This window comes from Homalodisca vitripennis, chromosome 3 (genome assembly GCF_021130785.1).
Source record: "Homalodisca vitripennis isolate AUS2020 chromosome 3, UT_GWSS_2.1, whole genome shotgun sequence".
Taxonomy (NCBI): domain Eukaryota; kingdom Metazoa; phylum Arthropoda; class Insecta; order Hemiptera; family Cicadellidae; genus Homalodisca; species Homalodisca vitripennis.
This window is the reverse complement of record NC_060209.1, coordinates 46,508,450-46,532,200: the sequence shown is the minus strand read 5'-3', so window position 1 is coordinate 46,532,200 and position 23,751 is coordinate 46,508,450. Positions and strand designations below refer to the sequence as shown.

At 31.0% G+C, this 23,751-nt stretch overlaps 1 protein-coding gene across 1 annotated transcript; it reads left to right on the top strand.

The window, feature by feature from the left end:
- The first annotated feature begins 685 nt into the window (after positions 1 to 685).
- Positions 686 to 5,976, top strand: LOC124358181. The gene is made up of 4 exons (XM_046810473.1): positions 686 to 1,358; positions 1,449 to 1,720; positions 2,188 to 2,256; positions 5,875 to 5,976. Exons 1-4 carry the CDS (start codon positions 686 to 688, stop codon positions 5,974 to 5,976), a joined length of 1,116 nt encoding a protein of 371 aa, XP_046666429.1.
- Positions 5,977 to 23,751: the final 17,775 nt, after the last annotated feature.

Sequence of the window (23,751 nt, the reverse complement as noted above, 5' to 3'; positions counted from 1 at the left end):
GTGAAGGCTCAGAATTATATGAAAATTTTATCTGTAGACTCTACTGGCAGAGATAATCAAGGTTATCGAAATTGATTCATAGGTGATTGAGCGCATTTTTTGGTTATCAATTTTAATAGAGGTTTATTATTACAATATAATAAATATTGAACTATGAAGAAGGTAATCTGAAAAAAAATATCTAAGGCAATATTTGAAAAATAAACTTTTTTAATTATTGTGAACAGGTTTTTATAATAATTCACTCGCACCGTACAATACAAGAAGAGATGCATATCATACGAATTTTCATAAATAAATATTTACTGAACGTATGTATTAAATGTAGATGTATTGATATTTAAAATCAAGAGTTAAATAAAGCATAAAATGAATGTTTCAATATATATTTTGTGGAAAAAGAGACAGAACCAACTCTTCCGCAATTGATTAGTGGGTCAATGACCAAAGTTTACATATCATTTCCATCGGCTGTCATCATTTTCACTGAAGAGGAAAACTAAAACACCAATAATGTCTTTCTACACCTTAAAAATACAATAATTGTAAATATTCTCCATGACAATCTTTAAAGAGTATTGACAAAATGACAACCATTCTATTCGACGTGATTAATGAAAACAAATCGTCCCTGAAGGAGTAACTGATGTTCATTACAGGGCTGGAACACTATTATATGGATAAAATGCAAGTTATAGCAAAGGAAGTAATTCTGTTCGGCCAGATCTTTGGAGGCTTGCCTCTGAAGTACAAAAATGACTCTAGTGGTGGGAAAGAAATCACATTCTCTTTCACAGTGTGTGTGTGGGGTTGGGTTGTCATTGTGTTGCAGACCTGTCTGTCTCAGATAACACTCTACATAGACTACCACGGGAGACAATATGGAGATCCGATCCGCATGACGAGCTACACTGCAATATTTGCTGTCATGTTAGACGTCATATCTCTCAACATCATGGCTCTAGTCGTGTTCATGATGTCTTTCAGGCATTACAAGAAATTTATCGAGATATGTTATCTTTTGGGGAAAGTAGATCTGTATTTCGGTCAAAAATGTGAAAGCGGTGAAAAACCTAAAGTGTTTGCAATTGTCGCCTACATGATTTCTCTGTGTGTGACCAATGTGGTGCAGGAGTCCTTCTTGGAATCCGAAGGACGCAACACGTTCGTGTACTATATCCCGGTGTTGACCCTGTACTTTGTCGCAGCATCCTTGTTCATCCAGTTCACCACCGTGACTCAGAACATAGTCACGCGATTCAGACTGGTCAACGAAAGCATCAAAAAAGCAGTGGTTAATAAGAGTTTCGGTCAACTTTTGAAGAATCACGATTTAGCCAATATTGTGGCCATCCAAGGTAACTCTGTTGGAAAAGAATTTAACATCGTTAACTCTTAAGTGACTGAAGCTGTTTCCGAATAATTTGTATTCACATTTGATGTTGCAGATGATACTTCCTGTGTCACCAAGTTGAGGGAACTGATGGATTTGTACTGGTTGTTGTGTGACGCAGTAAAACACGCCAATGTGTTCTACGGTAACCAGCTGTTGGCTGCAGTGTTCTCTGCCTTTGTCCACATCATTATCACCCTCTACTATCTGTTCCTTCACTTGCGGCCGGGGCAGGCATCATTCCTGGTGATGCAAGGGGTCTGGGCCATCACCCACGTCTCCCACCTGGTCCTACTGGTGCGACCCAGCACTGACGTCACTGATGCTGTATGACGTCACTGATTATTTAAACTTCTTGAATACCTTTTGAGAATAATTAATCTGTCCAACAAATTGTTGATTCTAAGTCGATGTATTAATTTTAGCTAAAATATACGTGTTAAGTATTTTCTGTCTATCATACCTAATAGTAAGAAGTATTTTCATCTTTATTTTTAAACTGTTTAATATATTAAGATTCCATACGACGGCTCACATTTAAGTGCGAATTATTTTTAAATTAAGGCTCTGAACGAAAATTTATTGGTATCAGTTCTTTGTATAACTAGTAATTTTGTAGAAACACTGAGATATGAGTAAATTTTATTCAAAGTACATTGCTAAGAACACCATCATGTTTTATATATACTTCTTATATAAAATAAAAATTAACTTAATACAGTAACTATAAAATACTATCTAAAATAATGATAAAATCAAGATATATTCTTTTCTGATATTAATTAATGTTTCAGGCAAACGAGACAGCGCCCATGATATGCCGACTGTTGAATAGGGATTTGAGTAAGAATATCAGGAAACAGGTAATATTTGAAAATATTTAATATACAGAACTATGTTTCAATGCTCTTCAGTTTATTTTCATTTTAAAGTAATATATGTTATTTCATAAGTGATAAGTTGAGATAAAAGAAAACTACCAACAAGTAATGTTTTAAAATTCTAACAATTCTCGTATTAAGACATTTAGTGAATGTAAAAATTCTCTCTTTCTTTGATATAGCTCTGATTATACCTATCGCAATAACACGCTATTAACCACCAATGTTATTACATGTGTCACATTCGGAATAATCTACTAACTTATACAAATAACTGAGAGTTATATATTATATATATATATATATATATATATATATATATATATATATATATATATATATGATAATACTGTATATATAATTTATCATGTATTTGTACTTCTTCTTGCAATCGTTAACGTCTCGAATACTCTTTAAAAGTTCATGTGCCTTATACAACCTTCTCGAAACCAGGCATCATTCCTGTATAAACTTTGTGTAAGGAAGCATAACGTAATATAATTAACAATACCGTAAAATATATATAATCAGTGACATAAACTTAAATATCATAAATGTAAAACTAAATTTATCTCCAACAGTGTTCAACTTGACAAAGGATAAAGTGGTGACCGATGCTAATCAAGGACATTCACTGTAAGATGCGAGTGTTATTTAATGTTGTTTCTGATATTCATAATATTTATTGGAGACTGCTTTTATCCATCGCAGACGTCTAATTGCAGCATGAAGGTAAGATTTATGTTTATAAAAAATTGTTGTAAAAAAAATTTTTAAACACGGGTATGATGTAAAATGTTTTTTACAGGTAGCAGTGAATGTGTTAATACCAATATGAGACTTAAAACTGTATTATCAAATCCTTGTGATGAAATAATAACATAACCACGTTTAGTGATATGTAACTATCTATATATTATTATATGAAGCAAATTTATTTACTTGATCACAATATTGTTACAGCTGAAACTATTTTTGCTTCAACTGCTTTACCACAATGCTCAACTCTCTGCTCGAGGGTTTTTCTTTGTTCGCAGCCATATTCTAACTTCAGTAAGTAACAATCCTAGTTTTATATAGTTCTCAATATTCGTGCAGTGAAAAATATCCTTACTGTTTATAAATCAAGTAATTCCTCTTATGATCATAGTTTTATAAAATTAATTATAATAACCGATTCACCCATATAGGTGTAATTGCTTATGTGAGTTAGATTAAGGAAAAAAGTAATTTAAGAACACTGACAGCTATAGTCAGGAGCGTATAGACTGAGTATAGAATTAGCTAAGGACTTTCTATAGCAAGTATCGATAAGGCTGCATATTATTTACTATAGAAGATCAGAACATAATTGTATTGGTGATTGTAATTTAACGGGAAAGGTAGTATTGGTGTCAGTATTTCTTTATTGCTCTCTATGTAGTACAACGCACTTTATTAAGTGACACGAGGAAACAGTACAACAATGTGGAACATATTCATAATATAATATATAAAGTTAATATATCACCTTTAGGAATAATAGTACACATGAGAAGATAGAATACAATAGAATAAACTATAACCTATAACGAGAAATAAGAGAACGTCTATTATAATAGCAACTTAAAAACCAGTAATGAACAGTCAATAATATAGAAATATATTAAAATTGAATAGGTAAAATAATTCAGAAACAGCTTATACAATGGATCATTATGAAGACCTATTGTATAATTGATTGGTATTTTACATTTCAAAACAGAACAAGTGACGTCATCTATTTACACAAATATTAATTAATTGATGTAAAAGTTTATTGAATTTTAACGTGTTGTGAGGATTTGAAATCCTCTGCTGCTCACAACTCACCAGATCGTGATTCACCTCGATTGTTTTGGAATTGCTGAGCGTTAGCGAAACCTATTACTCGAGTTCTAGAAAAATTTAATGTATGTATGTATGTTGGTTTATCCGTCTGTCCGCACTATATATCGAGCTGACCTGTAGACTCGAAGCTTATCTTCGTTTATAAACCAATGACTTCAATAAGCCAGAATATCAATTGGTACGACATTTATTCATACAACATCTAAACACAACACAATATTACAAAATATTGCAATCGCAAGCATTTTCCAACATACGCTCAGCTGTCCAACAATGGTCAGCTGCTCATATATCTATCTCGATTCTGCCAAAATATATACGCTCAGCTGACCAACAATACTCAGCTGTTTATTATCTCTCTCGATTTGTTCTAGTACAAGGGTTGCTGAATTAAACATTAAAAAACATTAAGTTTGGTATGTTATCCTAATAATAAAGTACCTACGTCAAGCTTTGCATGAAGCTTCATATCAATATTGGCAACATCGATTTCGATTATGGTGCATGTCACTCCATACGAGTTTGCTGAGCTTAACGAACATTTTCACGCTTGTTTATGGGTAACCATGATGTCAACGAGAGAAATCATAAAATAAACAAATTTTTAAACAGAATTGTATACATTTACATAACATTTTAACGTGTATTTTTCGTGGATTGGTTGGTAAGACTTTCGTTATATTCTATCATTTAATACTCTATTGTATAAGTTTATTTTTATATAGACAAAATAGAGTTAAATGGCGATGAATGTCCCACCACGAGATTTGGATAAGCGTTGCAAAGGCTCTAGGTTACCTCAAGAGAACAAATTGAGCTAATTTGAGCTATAAATTTGTATATTTGGCAGAGCCATCACTAAGTATTCTGCCTATCTATGTATCTGCCTGCCTGTCTGTTTTTGCTGGATATCAAAGAGTAAATTGAGTTATAGACATTAAGTTTGAATTTAAAGTTTTTCACTTAGACGACATTATTGATTTATTGATCGGTATGTTCCTCTGTGTAAATTAGCTGAGCCTTTGTATTGTTTACTTATTCATAGGAAGCCTTGTTTTCTGCTATATACTATAAGTTTTGTACGGAAGATGGTACATATACAAGAATTTTGTCTATGAAGGATCATGTGTATCCATGGATTTGACAGACAGAGCGCCTTTGAAGCCCGTCATTTAGTAAGCCGGCACAATTTCTATGTCCTGGGAGCTTAAAAATTTATTTTATTTATAGATTTGTGCCTTTATATCCGCAGGAAAACCTTGAAAATGAAATCAGCTATAGATTTAAAATTTTACATGCAACTTCAGGGAACTATTTATGTGGTACATGGTGAGTCGTATTCTTATTTCATACAATGTGAACTGCCTATCTTTTATGAAGAAGCAAAGGAATAATTACATAAATCATATTGAGCTATTTTGTGACCTGCATTGATTCTCAAGCAGTTTCAGAGCTCTGTATCTCCCGACACGGGTTTATGACATAAGTGAGGATAAGTTTGCACGAAATTACTCATATCGAGAATTCTGTCGCATAGTTAAGCTTTATCGCTTGTTATCCATTCATTTTCAGGTCACTGAATTTCCCATTTCTATAAACATCTCAAAGAATAATTTTAATTAAATTTAAAAAAAAGGAGAAGCCGGCCCCCTTATAAACAAAACAAATAATAATAATATGCAATGAAATTATAATTGATGACAAGTAACAATTTCTGTGTTGCAATTCCAGATTGCAAGTTCGGTGACTACCTACCTGGTGATTCTTATACAGTTCCAGTCTAATCCAGCATCTGTTACACTCTTCGACAGAGTCAATCGTATTACCCAATAGTGCACAGATCATGGGTTATGCTGTTCTGGTTGAATCAAGTACACAACAACATCTTTAAATAGTTCACAAGCCTTTCAATGTCAACTTGTATCACTCTAAAATCATTCAATCATTACCTTTTCCCTTTTGTTTGATTAGTTAATACACCCCAGACATAATTGTGTTGGATTTGTAGAGACACGTAACCTCTGTATGATTTCGATAGTGGAGCTGTAAGGGTATCCGTGTGTACAATAGCTAGTGAAGTGTTAACAGTTAAAGTAGTGTGTACCACATGCAGAATAGAGGAAGAATTGATTTACGGTTACCATATTAACAAAATCATATAATAACCAAAAATGTTTTGAAAATTAAAATAATATATGGTATTTTTACATACAGTTTGTTTTAGAATTGAAAAGTCTACCTCCTTGAAACTAATATTTATATTTACAAGCACTTAAGTTATGTACAGAATTGCTATACCTATATAGGTTCAAAGTTTGAGTAAAACTGTTACATGTGTGTGAAATACGACTTCTTTCATTAAATTGATATTTAATATAAAATATAACCGTTAAAACAGTTTTAAGAAGTGTAAATAGCCTGTTGGCTATAAAACAAAAAAGATTGTTTACGAACCCATTTAGGCCTATTTGTGTACAATCAATCAGTTGGCTTGATTGATACCAAGTATGAATAAATTATATTAGCTATCGTATTTAATCGTATTTATTATGTGTTATTATAATAGATGTTTCGTATACGCGCTCTCTAGTTTATGCATGTCATCAAGATAATATTAAACATATTTTAAGTCAGTTAGTAAATAGTATATTATTAATATAAATTACATTTTCTATTATAAATTATTCTGAGTTGAATTATAATTGTATGTTCGGTACCTGGGCTACTAATTCATGACCTAAATCAAACATTCTATAAACAGTGACACTCGTTTATAGTATTCGTAGGTTAATAGTCTAATATATTTAGATTTTTGAAAATATACAAATTGTTTGTTAGAGGACAACATTAAATGTTATACGTATGAATATATTTTAGAAAACACATAGTTAATACATTTGTGGTATAAGCAAGTATCATGTAGAATTTAATTAATGTTACAATACTTTATGTAACACCTGTAATAGTAGGCTTGTGTAAATGTAAAAATAGATCAGAATAAAATAGAAAAATGTGAGCTTTATTTAAATTTTAAACAATCATATATGTGTAATATTAATTACCACTCTGCAAACTTATTCATCTCCTGATGAACTGAATGGACCAAGTTTCTAACAGAGGCGTGACTCCGCCACCATGACGTCATATACTGTAGGCACACAATGTGCTCATTGTTACAATAGCAATAATTGATAGGTGGAATTTAATGATGAGGACTTAATTTGTTGGTTGCTAAGCAACAACCATCCCGGAGAATCAGAATACCGACCTTTCTCTTCCATACAAGTTCTCTCTAAATTTATTGGCTGCCTTTGCCAAGATTTAAATAACTTATTAAATTTCCTCAGAGAAGCTCGGTGTAAAATAATATTATTTTATTATATTATATGGAAGAATATTTCTTCCATCATCAGAAAATTCAGTAATAATACCTAAATTTTTTCTTATAAATAATTATTTATCAAACTTCAAATAATACTAATGCTTCAAGTACTTTTGATAAAAATGCACTGGTTAGAATCAATTTAAAAAATTATTTTAGGAATACATGCAAATTCACTTATAATGATAAAATGTTGAGTATAATTACAGAGTGAATTATTTATGATTATACAGTATTTGAATATCACATGAACCTGCACGATAATCAAACACCGAAAATGTCAGTTAGTAAATAATGTATTCATGAAATGTATTGTCTATTATAAATTATTATGAGTTGAATTACAATTGTATTTCTGGTGACTGGGGGTAATTAATGACCTAAATCAAACATTCTAAAAATAATGACACTCGTCTATACCATTCGTAGGCTAATAGTCTAATATATTTAGATTTTTTTAAATAAACAAATTGTTTGTTAGAGGACAATATTAAAACCTAAATCCTCATGTAATACGACTACATTCTCTCCCACAGCTATTATAAATTAACTGCACCACTTCATAAATGTCTGGTTATGATTATTACCATATAGTTACAAAGTATAAAAATTAAGCCTTACAAATCATGGGATGATCAAATTATGCGTCTCGTAAGAAAAAATCAACCATCTATTATTGAATAAACGATGCTAGTTCGAGTTTAGACAAGAGTCGTAAGCCAAACTCGACCTACTTAATCTTTGTGTCCAACCCCAGGGTGAAGTAGATCATCATACTGGCGCTACCTCAACTTGTGATTTATCGTTGATGGATTTTGTCATTTTGCTATCGAGGCTACATCTACACAAATTGGTTTTACTATTTACGTATAAATTTGTTATTAAAATATACACCATCATTGAATTATAAATCTAAGATTTTTAAACGTATGATTATTGTTATATTAACATTGGAAACATTGGTTAAATCGTAAGAGCCGTACTAACGTCATGAAAAAGGAGAGTCGTTATGTTCTCTGTTAGTCAAAACAATTTTTTTAAATTGTCTTGGCACTACCAGTCCGTATGACGATTTCTTCAGTTGTTCAACTGATGAACTTATGAAAAAGTGATACTTTTCGGTATTATTGGAATGCAATACAATTAATTAAAAACCCATTTAGAGATAAGATGTTTATCTGTGCGTGTATTACATAAACTGTTGCCCTGCAAGAAAAGGATTCAAATTCAAGTTTTGGTAGAGCAATATCTGTTTTGGAAACTCTACTTATTGAAAATAAATTAGGCTATTGCCAATGTTTATAAAAACTTAGTGAGCATAAAGTTGCCGCTCCAATTACACGATTATTTACTTATTTGGATGCATTTGAAGTCTTGACGAAGGAAGTGCTTATTGGGAATAAATATTGATTGTAGTTAAATTAATCTTTGATAGTTATGAAAATTTTAGGAATAAAAGCAAATTTTATTTCGTAAGAACAAGATTTTCCATTCAAGCATTTTTATTTATTTAAACAATTCTTTGGAGAAAAAAAGAGAACATCCCAAAGAATACAACTGTTCTGCGAATAAATTGAAAAATGTACAGTTTAAAACATAGGAATCACAATCGATGTTTGGAGGTTTCCGAGTCTGGACTGTAAGACAAATTGTAAAGGCGGTTAATTAAAGAAAAATTAAAGAATTTCCTATGTTCAAATTATTTTTTAATATTTTATTATTTTTAGTTTACTTAATTTAGTTTACTGTCAAGAAGGCTACCAGTCCTCTGTGACAAGGCTTTATAATCAATCCAAAAACTGTATTGTTGCCCGCAATGCAATTTGAACTGTGGCCAAAGTGCAAGTGCTAATATCAACTGTAACACAACCGTTCTGACTTTGCCTCCCTCTATCTTACTTTACTGTCATCACACTGGACTTTACTTGAATCGATGAGAATATTCATTAAATGAACGGATTTTTTACAACAGCACATAAGAAATGCACGGGCTTCGGAAACGAACGAATTAGTAAAATATCAATATACTTTTATATCATTGTGTCTATACAGCAAGTATTTTAAGAAATTCAATCGTATAATAGAAAAGGCTCGAAAAAGTAAATATACATGGTATCATAATTCCTTTTTATATCGAAACTTTTTAGAGAAATGAAGCATAAAAACAAGTATTTTATTTACACATTAATAACAGATTCAAGTCTAGGCCGTTTGGAAAAGATTAAATTAAGGTATTTTTCTTACTAGACTCGTCATACACACTTGTGCATTAGAGCGAACGAGTGTATATACTGGGGTTTCAGATCGGCCGGATTTGGTTGTGTTTGTGGAAGCAAGTGTCCTTTCCACCATTATTCAATATGTGTATTCAGTTTTTTAATGTGTCTTTTCAACACAATTAAAAAATCTACTATTGTAAAAAAAAAACCATGCACCATGCACCATTAGATAAACCCTTTCAATGTATCACAATATTTTATAATATGGCGTAATTAATGATCGCACTTGTTATTATTATAATTACATGGGTCAGACCGCTTGATTAATTTATAGTTTGACTCAGTGGATAATATTAACTATAATAAATGCAGCACTGACAATATCACCACATATCACAAATTTAACGCAATAAGCTGGAAACCGTAAAACGATGTAACAGACCGGATTGTCAATATCAATTAACTAATAACTACGTCCCTATCTGTAAACGCGTCACCATACACTTCTTTCTCACTGATATCGTTTTTGTTATTTATAAATTACGCATATTTTGAATAAAACCTATACGTACTTTATATAAACAGATATAAATAGTGACCGAATAAAATCTACCTAACACAATATTTATGTTAGGTGTAGGTAGAAAAATATATAATTACGAGAAATTTTATTAGCTGAAATTTTGTGTCTTTACTTATATTATAGATAATATTGGCCAAATCACTTGAAGCGAGACAGTATAGTTAATAAACATTTACTCCTATATACATATAAATCTCCGTACTTAAATTTGTAGCATAGTTTTTCATAAAGTGTATAGAGTTTATATTACCTTAAGCAGGGTATGGGATACAGCACGGAGCTGTTAACACATTATGTACTTAACTGTATTGATCCCAACAAATCTCACAGTACAGAGTCCAGAGCCAATTGTACTGTATGAGTAAAAACCTGGTTTTTCTTAAGAGCGATTGAGTAATTTTCAGTAAAAGAGAAATCGTTCATTAGCCACACTTGTTTTGGAGGAAGTCGAAATGCGAGTGTATCGGTATTTTTCGCAAAAGCGTGACACACTAAAACTCGACACTCGGACACAAATAATAATTATATCTCAGACAACTAGATACAGATAATGAAAGCTACCTATTTTTGCAAATTATTTGTTATTTTACAGGTACATGATACGGGTTTAGTATTATGTAGTAGTAAGTGTGTAATCTAAAAAAAATTTATTAATAAACAAAGTTATAAAATTAAATTTTTGGTTTTTTTATACCCTTCTATTTCTGTGCTACCTAAACAAAACTCTGATAATCAATTGCTTTTTTTGGGTAAACGTCTCTTTCCGTCTCAAAAAGCAATTTGTGAGTTTATGCAAATCTTTTCTATATTCCTGGACAATAGGTACGCTGGATAGTTGTCGGGCGAGTTCAATATGTGCAATGAAATTTATATTATGTTAGACAAGTTGTTCGTCTTTTAAACCTTTGCAAAACCCTGTCCATCTTAATTTTTATAGAACACAAATAAATGTGTTTTAAAAGCATGAATCCATTTCAAACAAATGCATATATGGCATTTAGAAAACGTATGAGCCATATCATATTTAAAAAAATGTTATGATGGGCAAATCGAACAAGATTAAAAAACTTATAGAAATTTACTTTTTTAGTTCCCCACATTAGTAGTTATAAATTTGCAAAACACGCGTATAATTATTAAACAAATAAATATGCTATACTCAGTATTTTGACATATGGCGATGTTTAAAAATGGCAGTGAACAAATTTTCTAAAATAAAAAAATGAACATTTATCAGGTATACGGGATTGCTATGGACTTCCCGAACTGATTTATAGACTTGAAATTTAGCTTGGAGCATTTTTATATTAGCAACACTGATTTCAATGATGGCGCATGTCACTTCATAGGATTTTGCTGAGCGTTAACGAATAGTGGTGTTATTGATAAACTTGATGACAACTAAAAAATAGTAGAAGAAAATAATTTGTAAATAACTGAGTAACATATGAGGTTTCAGCGTGTCAAATCTTTATTCGTATAGGTAAGATAGAAACAACAGATTTAAAATTACATTTTACGTTATATGCACCGTCAGTAACTCACCAAAAGTTGTATTATTTGTACACTGCTATGAAACCTACCATAAAGAAGAAGATGTAAATGTGTAATATACATGTAGCAAGATATCTTAGGAAAGATTTCATCTTTTAACATTTAAATTTATATGCAAATTCATTTCTATATGGACAAGAAGCCAAATATCACAATTTAGCGGGGACGGCGGTTATTGCAAGATAACTGAGTCAAGCATCGTCGAGCGTGGCTGCTGCTTGGATCGGTGGCTCCTGAGCGATCCAGTCCGTACAAGCACACTACCCTGGTTTCATATAAAGAAAAATACTCGGTTTCTGCATTAAATTTTACAAAAAGATGGGGCATCTATAAAGTAATATACTTCTACAATTATTTACCATGTTAGGAAATAAAGTTGTTACGGTTATTAAATGCACTTGCTGTTATGCCTTATCTATATACACTGACACAACCTCTATTGTTTCTATATATAATAGGGTATTTTATTAGTTACATTATTTTATGCAAAACAAACATTGTACCCATAAAGTTTATTTTTTATTTCGTGTGTTTCAAAAGGGGATGCAAGTAGAATAAAATAATAAATTTGTGAACTTGATATTGAGTAACCGATTTTTCTTCGATACGAATTACTCTGACTTAATTTACTTAAGGCTCATAGGGAATGTTCACGTGTGAGGGAGAGAAAGCGTGAATGAATATGGAACACAGGATACCAATGTATCTTGTGTGTGAGTTGCCGATGTAATTCATTCCGCGAAGACACACCACACATGTACCTGTGTCTTGTATTCTCCCTTCATTACTGTGTATTATTAAATACACACTACATTTAACATTTTACTGTTGACTACATTTAACATTTAGTTGCATTGTATGACTATTGTTTATCAACATATAGATTGCTCTTTAGAAATTCATTTTACTTTGTATTATATACGAGAGCAAACCAAATGAATATTGTGTCAACTATTATTAGACAATATTCATATTTAGATGACCAATATTTATAAGAAACTCATAGAATTTTCATAGACATTCATGTTAGACCTATTTATAGAGAACTGTTTTATTTATCTGTTCTTATAGGACTTTATTTTTATGAAATTTGTGTTATATATATATATATATATATATATATATATATATATATATATATATATATTAATATAAAATTCAACACATATTAATATTAAGCATTGCCATTAAACGATTCAGAACAGGTTCCAGAGATGCAGTTATCTTCAATGACCACTAGTTATTTCAGGAATCCTGGAATGCCATTTATTCCTCTCCAGTCTGTATTAATTAAATACAGCCCTAAAGCATTTATTAAAGCATTGGACATCGTAATAAGTACGTTTAGTGGTTTGTGTTTAATTTTCTAAAGAAATGGTTTATAAGATTCATATTATATTTTGCTACCGTTGAAAGCATAGAAACATACGTAGCAGATTAACAAAAAATTTAAAGCAGCCCATTTAAATGTTTCAATGCTAAAGGTGATTGTATACAGTTTACTCATCTCCCACTTTTTTGACATTAAATAGATGTTACTCAAAATGCATTACTAAAGATAAAGAAGTGAGATAAAAAGTCGGAAGGTTATTTGCTATTAAATTTTCTACATAATTATATTTGCAGATAACCGACGATAACGATTTTTATTACCAGGTAAAAGTCTGCTGGCGCTCGCCGCTGAGTCGTTCTCATCGGCATCGTAATTGCATGCTTTGGTGTCTTTTTAATTTTTTATGTGAGTCGTCTAACAAGGATATATGTCAAATAATAACTTTGGGATCCAATCATACTTTAATTTTCAAGAACTTTTTATATCGTGATAAACTGTAAATATCGATTAGGGAGGAATACATTTGCATGAGCGGAACACCAAACAGAACAAACTTCCTGCCGCGGTGAAGCGGAAGCAGCGAGGTAAACTCACATGTAAACTTGCAATACTTAGAAACTGTATCAGAGTAATATTAAATGGAGATTTTTACCTGTATATTTGATAATTTTGTTAGAATACTATGGTATTTAATTTTGTTTGAATTTGAATAAAAAACTAAACATAGCTACTTGGTCAATAACACTTCTAAGCATCCAGCTGGAATCTAATACGGAAGAATTCTCAGAGGAAAACGCTAATTGTCTTATAAACAAATTGAGCCTTAAATGTGTTACTAAGCGGTAATGTCAAGAACGGGTGAATCAATTTTAGTAATCTTTTTATTAATGTAATCATTGAATACTTTGGAATATTTATATAAAGAGGAAGTTTGGAAAAGTTTTCCAGAATAATTGATAATACTGTAAAATAACGATAATATATATGTTTTATGATCCAAATTTGACTGACACTACATTTTTAGTTGTTGACACTTCCAACTGAAAAGAAGCTGAAATATTTATTTACATTTCAATTTCAGACAATATTACAGTGCTTGATTAAATGTAATTAAAATACCAACAACAAAGTTACTATCCAAATTTTACTCCAGATTGTGTTAATGGTGATTTTAAAACATCACCAATACATTGTAAATATTATTGAAACACTGTTATAAGCGCACGTAAATGATCGAATATGTGAATCTTTGCAAATAAAATACCCAAAACTGGTTAGCTCCCTTGATATTGTGATAAGCAATTTCTACAGTGGTTTAAGGAAAACAGAGATTTAGCACTAATTATCCTTAAAGAATCTTATACTACAGTCTGAAAACTAATAAGACTTATAACGGCAAATGTATTATGAACAATTATTTTTAAATGTTGAATTAATAGTAAGGATATCCTTATATACCGGAAGTAGATGCTTCTTGATCATAATAGGTTTTTCAGTCAGTCCTATATTTGTAGTGTATTTTCTTTATCGAGATAATATAAACTAAAATATACAACTGGAAATATCTTAGAATGAAAGTAGATTACAAGAGCTCGAGATTTGACTGAAGGGGGTTTTCGAGATTTTGCAGCTTTGTATATTTTATTAATAGGGGTACAATAAGGTAGTTGACATTTCCTTTAGACTCTGATCCTCCTAACTACGTATGGTGCAATAATATGTACCTAATGTTTGCCTACTTAGGGTTGAAAAATATTAGAGAGATCCAACGTATTATATTTACTAAGTACGCTACGGACTACGATTTTTAAAATTGTGTGCGAGCAACTTAATTTGTTTTTCAAATTCATGTATGTATTATTTTTAGCCTTGGGTCCCGAGGATGGGCTCACATATATCCTTGAGACTCATTTTATGAACACACCATTCTAGACAGTGAATTAGGTTTGTTGAGAAGAATCGATACATTCTCAAGACCGGGAGCCAATCGTGAAAGAAAACATTAATGAAAAACAGTTTATCTCCACCATAAAACTATAGAAAGTTATGGACTTTGAAATTAAATGGCAAAACAACCAGTAGTAACAAATGAAGACACAATCTGTAAAGTTTGTATATTTAAATTTATAAATAAAAATCACCTTAATATACATTTTTGTACGAGTACGAGAATATAAAACTGTTCCAAAAGGCACAAATTCCTATTATTTCCTACTATGTGCACTTCTCAGGATTTGCTAAACTGGTTAAAGAATACATTCCACAAGACTGCAATCTTAGTAGAGTAGTTTTACTTCTTGAAAGTGGTATAAAAAGAGCTGAATACTCTCCAATCCAAAGTCGATTCGCTTTAGGTATTTTTCAGTGTAAGAAAAGAAAAAAGCTTTTGATGATTGAGCCAGATGAAATTGAGTATGAAAATTTTTAAGTAAGACGTTTTAAATAATGTAAGTTTATGTCAATAATACCATTTACATTAAAGAAGTTTCTCAATACCTTCTATCATCAAATTATGACATTCCAACTTATTACTCTAGAACTTAAAGCTGATGAAAGAGTTAAATTACAATAACTATGGAAAAGAATAGTTATTGTAATGAAAACGACGCACGGTCAACGTCATATAGTTGTATGTAAATTGGTTTAAGGATTTTGTAGTTACAAATTGAGATTATAAATTACAATTTATGACTATTTTGTATATTTTCAGAATACTCATTGGATAGTATATAAATTAAAGGTTACTTGAAATTCTTAAAATACTACAATTTACATTTCTCTGGTTTATAAAATTTACTTATATAATTGTATACATAAAATTAAGGCACATATAAACGAAAATTATTATATGTAATTATTCTGAAATGGTAAAGGTACGTTTAGCTGACTATTTCTCCTGCCTGAGTTGGGAATACTCATCCCATACATGCGAACTAGTATTTCCAATCGCTGTATCGTTCTCAGGAAATTTATCGTATTATTAAAGTTTTCTCAATACAGTTACCGTGCAGCCAACACCGTGTTAGCTGATTTCCCTCGAGTCCGCGGATACTAAAATTTAGATTCGCAAGTCGGCTTCTGTCTAACGTATATTTTGTATGTTTCCACTGTATATCAAGGAAACATTGATCTTCAAGACACAGTGGAGCATGTCTTTTATTGGTTTGCACACACAAGTCATGTTATAAAGCAGTCTGACGTAGCTAATAAATTTTTGGTTGCAGCTAAATTAAACTACACGGGATAGCCTAACTTGAAATAATTAGACTGATTCAAATGTGTTAAGATATATCTGTCAGTCCATATGTAGCGACTAAAGAGCGCTCGGAAAGCACAAATGTTTTGAAACTTTACATATATTTGAAAATATAGGTTATTTAAATATTTTTACTCAGCCATGTATTGAGCCAAATTGTGAATACCAACAGATTTATGAAATTGTTTGAAAAATAAATACATTTTACTCTAACAAATATTTTAAAAAATAAGAGAAATATAAATATATTTTATACATAGAACTTCATAATTGTTCAGCACAAAGATAAGTGTCTGTATCTGTATTTCCTGTAATTTATACATTAAACATAAAAAACTGTAAAATATGATGTAAATATGATCCTTCGAGAATTTCAAATACGTATATTTACATTCCAGTGCTATCACTCGCTATTATGCTAGGTTTTATGATAAATAATATTTCGGTTAGTGCTTGTAGACAGTACGAAATATATAATGTGCTTTTGGAAAAGCTAATAGCACTGAGCCAAAAACAAAGTGATAAATATAACAAATTAAATATATAGTAGCTTGTGAACCTTTCATACATAAATGAAATAGATTTAGCATAAACGAGTATCTAGATGTAAATATGAACCGTCCAAATTTGTGGTTAGTTAAGACATAGCGAGAGGACTTTTTTCCGTATCCATAAACAAAAAAATATGACCAAAGGCATAAAAATAACGTTTTGTAAATGTATCCTCTTCTTTACTAGTTTTCTTTCTGGTATAGAATGCATATGAAATGCAAAATAAATACAATAACTAATTTGAATCACCTTTGTCACATGATGATTTGTCCATAACATAACGGATGAAAGCAATAAAACGAAGGGTTTAAAGATTTATTTACCACTGTTTATTTTGGAAGTTATAAACTTCTATAAACATATTAATATAAGTGATTTTTCACAAACCTCTGTACATTTATTTTTCTATTTTAATGTTACTTTCTTTGAATTAGGTCACAATAGCAAATTACTTTTTATTTTGTGCGTTTTATCATTCTCTGAACATGAATTTTAATCCCATTTCGATTAAATCGATAAAACTATTGAGTATTTACATAAAATGGCATAATAAAAACCGTGTAAGAATCATTAAAAAACTTATTATTTTTTGTACTTTTTCAAGCTTGCTATGCTGAATTACTATAGGTTTTTATGTACGTCAACCCACAGTATACAACTTTAAATAATTATGTATAATAGAAGAACTGCGCAAACCGAGTATTACTTTGCTTAATATCTTATATTAATGTATAAATTTGAATTATGATAAAATTGAAAAATTAAGGGATATCAATATTTTATAATTAAGAATTCTTTACCTATAACTAACAAAAAATTAATATTTACAATATAAGTACATATTGGAAAAACTATTTATGTTTGATACTAGGCCCTGGCTTCATATGAGAACAAAATTACAATTATATTTTATTAAATATAATTGTTCTAAAGACAAAAAACTGAGTGTGTGAAACTATATAACTCGTATAAGAAGATTAATAATTAAGTTAAATTGTTATTTTTATAATCACGTTTGTAATGGTTCTCTACAATTAACCTAACTCTTACAAATTATTTTATCGAACTAGATAATGAAAATTTTATATTATAGGGAAGCTCTCAGGACCCTTTGATCAGTATTATTATTAACACAGAGAAGAGAACAATAATTAATTACCTCCTTTGATTTTCCAAAGCTAGTTAATTACTTCGGCTCATGTTCACCACAGTTTCCGAGCTACCTGAATTGTTTTAAACGAGAAATGTGCTTAGTTTCGAAACATTTTTCCCCGTCAGTAACCTTCTATACTAATATGGAGAAGTATGTGCACTCGTGCAGAATCAGTTTAAGGAAATTTCTTCTTTTCCAAGAAGCAAAATGGCAATACAGAGCATCTATTTTCTTAAATTCTTTCATAAGATATGATCTACGTGTAATGTGTGACGTATATTTATTTCGCTTATTAATAAAGTATTTTATATTAAAATACTAAAAAAATAAGGTAACAACTTTTTTAGTTTTTTTGTTTAAAATTGTATTTTTTAGTAATTTTAGTCCTTTAAACTCTTGAATCTAATGGATATTAATAACTGCCGGCGCTACCCTATTAATAAAGTATTTTATATCAAAATAATAAAAAAATTAGGTAAACACTTTTTTATTTCTTCGTTAAAAATTGGATTTTTTATTAATTTTAGTCATATAAACCCTTGAATCTAGAGGATATTACAAACTGCCAGTGATTTCCCAGAGATTTATGTTGCCTTAATATTAAAAATGTGGGAACTTACGTATTAATAGCCGATTATATTCAGTGATATAATTTCATGCAAGGATAAATACAACTGTGTCAAGGAAATTATAAGTCTTACTGGAATTTATTAAGACATAATTAACTAAGCAATACAGTTAATTCGAAGTTTTAGTAAAATATGGCCTCCCAGTCTTTAGAATTATTGACGGAATCAGCTAACAATTTCCATGGTTGAATTACGATCACTACGAAAAATCTGCTGAAAAACTCACGATAGTAACTTAAATGCAATCTCTTGAGTATCTCCCCAGAGAACTTCATGTTATACACAACGTATTTGAGTTATGTTCAAAGTACCGTGTTAAAGGAATGTGAAATAATTGTTAATTCAACTTTACTCTTGAGCTAAACTTGTTTAGTTAATTAATATTTATTGTATTTATTATTAATAAAATATTATATTATTTATTTATAAAAACAAAAATTCGTGTAATAATTGCATCTTGCTCATATGGCAGTTTATATAAACTCTAGATCCAGAGGATATTAAAAGCACCGTTATTTCAAGCAAAATGTTTTGTCCTTAGCTCAACAAATATCAAAATAACTTTGAAGGTAATAGATGAAACGATTACTAATTACGCTATTTAGCAGAAAAATAACAGGAGAGATGTTATTATAACAATATCTTAATAGTGTACTCTAGTACAGTTTAGAAAATGATTATCGAACCGAGTAAGAGTAACCTTCAGTAGTTGCCTGTGGCTTCTAGAGCTCGTAACTTCTGCTCCTACTTCTCTTTGAAGTATTAAGCTGAACTAATCTAGAGTACTTACAAGGACTCAATGGAATTAACCTAGAAGTTACTATTAACCTTTGATTATAATGTTTTTGTAACGATAAATACTAATTTCGGGTACTCCAAAATAGTTTGCCTTATTTTATTTAGGTAAAAAACATAAATCACAATGAGGAATTGACGTAAATCGTTTCATTAGTCATTATTAATATGGCATAAAAAACAATGGATTTACAGAATTTTCAATGATAATTATACAGCGTTAGCCGAAACGATGAGAGCAGTTAACTTACTGCGTATTTATGCAGTATAAACCTCCGTATTAAAGAAAGGAGAAAGTTTTAAAATCTTTTCGACAGGTTTTAAACGTTTTTAAATCCAAGCTAAAGAACCGACTCACGATAAATTGTATCTTTGGTTAGTTAATAGTCACCCCTGAATGGCATGCTTCAAATAGTTTTTATTAAAGGTGGGACGGAATAAGGCTTCCTTAACTTAGCCCCGCAAGCAAAAGACTTATAGTGTTGCATTAGAAGGTCTCAGGCCATAATTGCATAATCAGATAATAGATTGCTGATTATTACAAATCCAAGAAATAGTAGACTAAGTCAATATACAACATTGGAAACTGGATCAAAATGTCAGATGTCCTCTTATTCTTAATTATTACCAAATGTAATCTGATTAAATGTTAATTCACCTGTAAAGTACTCGAAGTAGATGTTTTTGTCAAAACTTATAAATTTTAGACTCAAAGTAAAACCTTTAGCTTATAAAACAGTTTTTTTAACAAATGAATTTACACTCACACATTCCACAGGAATTTTATGCACACCACCTCAATTAAACTTGAAGTATATTCCATTATAAATAAATATTACACAATAAGTTGCAACTAAAAGTAGTTTTTTTATATATCCAGTATTTATGGTGTTTAATGGGAAAAACCAGTTCACATTCCCGAATACTTTGACATTTTAAGTTACTACGTTAGTGGGATAACATGCAGATCTATTCATTATTTAACTAATATTCTATATTATTTAATCTTAATTACCAGCAACACCTATAGTATTCTTTGAGATATCAGTATATTTATAATAATAAAATAAAATAAAACAAAATTCCCAAAGTAAAACCACTAGCAATTTAATTCATTTGCAATATTAAGAGGATTTAACTTAATACATATATAGGAATAGGAACACACGATCTCACATATAATTTTATTTTGGAATTAAGAACCGATCCGTTTTTATTTTACGGATTGCATAAAGGATTCTATGAGGTGGAAGTTTCTATTTGTTGAGTTACCAGTAATGGGAAAACTTGGAACCTGCATCTTACCAGCTTTCCATATACTTTTGTCAATCTTCCAACTCATATTCAGTTGGAATCGACTTGAATGTGAACAGTAACAATACTTACATTTTCAAAATATTATTTACTACGTTACTTTAATGTCCGAAACTGTTTACAATTTCTTTACAATAGTATCCTTTGCTCTAAAACATGCTAATTCTATAAACTGCATCGTCCAATCAAAAAATATTTCGAATAGGTATGTATAACAGGGATTTATAGGCCATAAAACATATTATGTTGATCTTTATCCTCAGAACATCTTTTATTTTTAACTAATAGATTTGTAAAATTGTAACATTGGACTTGTTGACAAACATGCTGGCACCGACATAAACGCGGCACAAACAAATTAGTAAACAAACAACTTATGTATAATCATACTCATCTGCTACTCACATTTCTCATTAAGTTCTTAAAACATGATAAAAAGCTATTTTGTAACACTTGTTGATACTGTTAGTAACTAATAACTTTTCTTGCTATACGATATCCAAAAGCGTCCATGAATAATATGAAGAATAACTCGGTCACTAGGTAAGGTAAAATTTACAAGATGTTAAGGATTTTTAAATAAATAACGTAAACGTTTATTGGAGAATAAAATTGATATAATAACATCCCAGATAAAATCCTTGTTTCGCTAGCGAATGTAAATAATCCTGGTATCGTATAATGTAATATAAACAAATATGGCAATAATGAACCTAAGAATCTTTATCTTTAGAAGAATTGTGACCCATGAAGAGTGGAGGTTGGTTAAGAGACAACTAAATACTATAACTTTAATAAGTTTTATGAGTAATGTGTTTATTTCCAAGTGAATTTTGGTACACAAGATTGTTTTATTTATTGACTCACAAAATAAAAATATTAACCAAGTCAAAAACAAAAAAATATATATACTGGCACATATTAATATACTAAACGGTATTGGTATTATACCATTTAAAATGAGAAACATATAGCATATTAGAATGTTATACAACATTATATTTGAAATTAGCAAACCATCTCAAGGCCAACCCTCGCAGTGCAGCATGACCTTCTGCAAAGTGTTACCATCCCTGAAAATGTCCAGTGGTACCAACTGTAAATTAATGTCAACGATGATTCGACTGCTTCATGAAGCATTGCTAATCAAAAATCTCTAGTATATGATAAAATTTAACATTATATACAGATCATAACGGAATGTTTTGTTTGCTGTGAAGAAACTAAGAGCATTCCTCCTTAGACTGTAACCAAACACAGTAAGCTACTATTCAATAACAATTAAGATTAACAAGTTACAACTTTGCACTTTGGAAAAATGTCGTTCTATCTCTACACTATTCTTAATTTTGAATATTATCCGTCATCCAACAGATTTTGCCGTTGATGTGTTCAAGTCTAAACAATTTTTATGTTTGGAAGGCAAAGCCTACAATCTCTCCGCTTTCAAATTAGTTTCAAGCTAAAGAGACGTGTCTGCTCATTGAAAGAAACGTATGTTATCAAACAAAATTCGTTCTTATAAATTATTAAGTACATACACAGCATTGCATATAACATACTCTGATAGCTTACCAGAACCCTAGTCACCGGGTTCATGTCCACGTATACTTATTTCCATAGTAACAAGTTTGTCAAGAAAAGTAATATATCTGTATTTTATTTTCTTCACCATGTTCAATAAAATTATGCTTATTATCGAAGAGCTTAAATTTGACAGTTAAGTCGAAAAAAATTATAAAATTTAGTTATGAAATTTATGGAGATAAAAGTATTAAAATAAAATCTTGTATAGAAAAAGAAATTATATAAAATCTGTTTTCTTTAATTTCCAGTTTAATCAATACGCTTAAGTAGAACCCATTTACCCTCGACTCCCCTCTGTTAATGCGGTAAAATTCTATGTTCAAATAATATTCAGCTTTTCTTCACGCTTATTATTTAAATAATAAATAAATAAGTAGTTTTCAGAACCATTTATGATTTATAATAATTAAAAACCATCTCCAATACCAATTTGCTAAAGTAATACAGCTTAAGTTTTTATTGTTATGAATTACTTATATACCAAAGAAGAGATTAGTATATAAGTTCCGCTCTCCACCTTCCATCATGGGGGGCGCCACCATGGAGAGGATCATCACTGCCCTGTTTCCTGTACATCCACAGCGACTACTAGTTGACTTCGAACGGGTAGAGAACGTTCCGCTCTTTACCATTGAGGAGTTGGAAACCTCCGTTTTCACCCTGAAGAGCAACTAGGCTCCCGGCCCGGGTGGAATTCCCAGCGAGGCTCTAAAGAAAATTTTCACCATCAATCCCGGGTTGTTGCTGACAATTTACAATGCCTGCTTGGTTGAAGGAGTGTTTCCATCCCCCTGGAAAACCGCCAGGCTAGTGCTTATTAGCAAGGGAAAAGGTGATCCTGACCTGCCGTCGTACTACACACCTCTCTGCATGCGGGACACGGCTGGAAAACTTTTTGAAAAGTTGATTCGTTCCCGCCTGATTTCTGCCCTAATAGCCCTGATTGAATAGCTGACGGGGACCTTTGCATTCGTCCGTACGGCTTCAGAAAGGGACGATCAACAATGGACGCGACCGCCGATGTACAGAAAGCAGTTGAGAGAGCCGAGAGCCACAACCATTTCTCCCGCCGAGTAGTACTTCTTGTTACGCTTGATGTTAAGAATGCCTTCAACACAACGAGATGGGTCGATACGTTGGATGCGCTTCGTGACACCTTCCGCATTCCAACGTATCTGTTGCGGCTCATCGAGGACTACCTCCGTTCTAGGCGTCTGATATACGACACTCGAGACGGAGCGCGGACGGTGG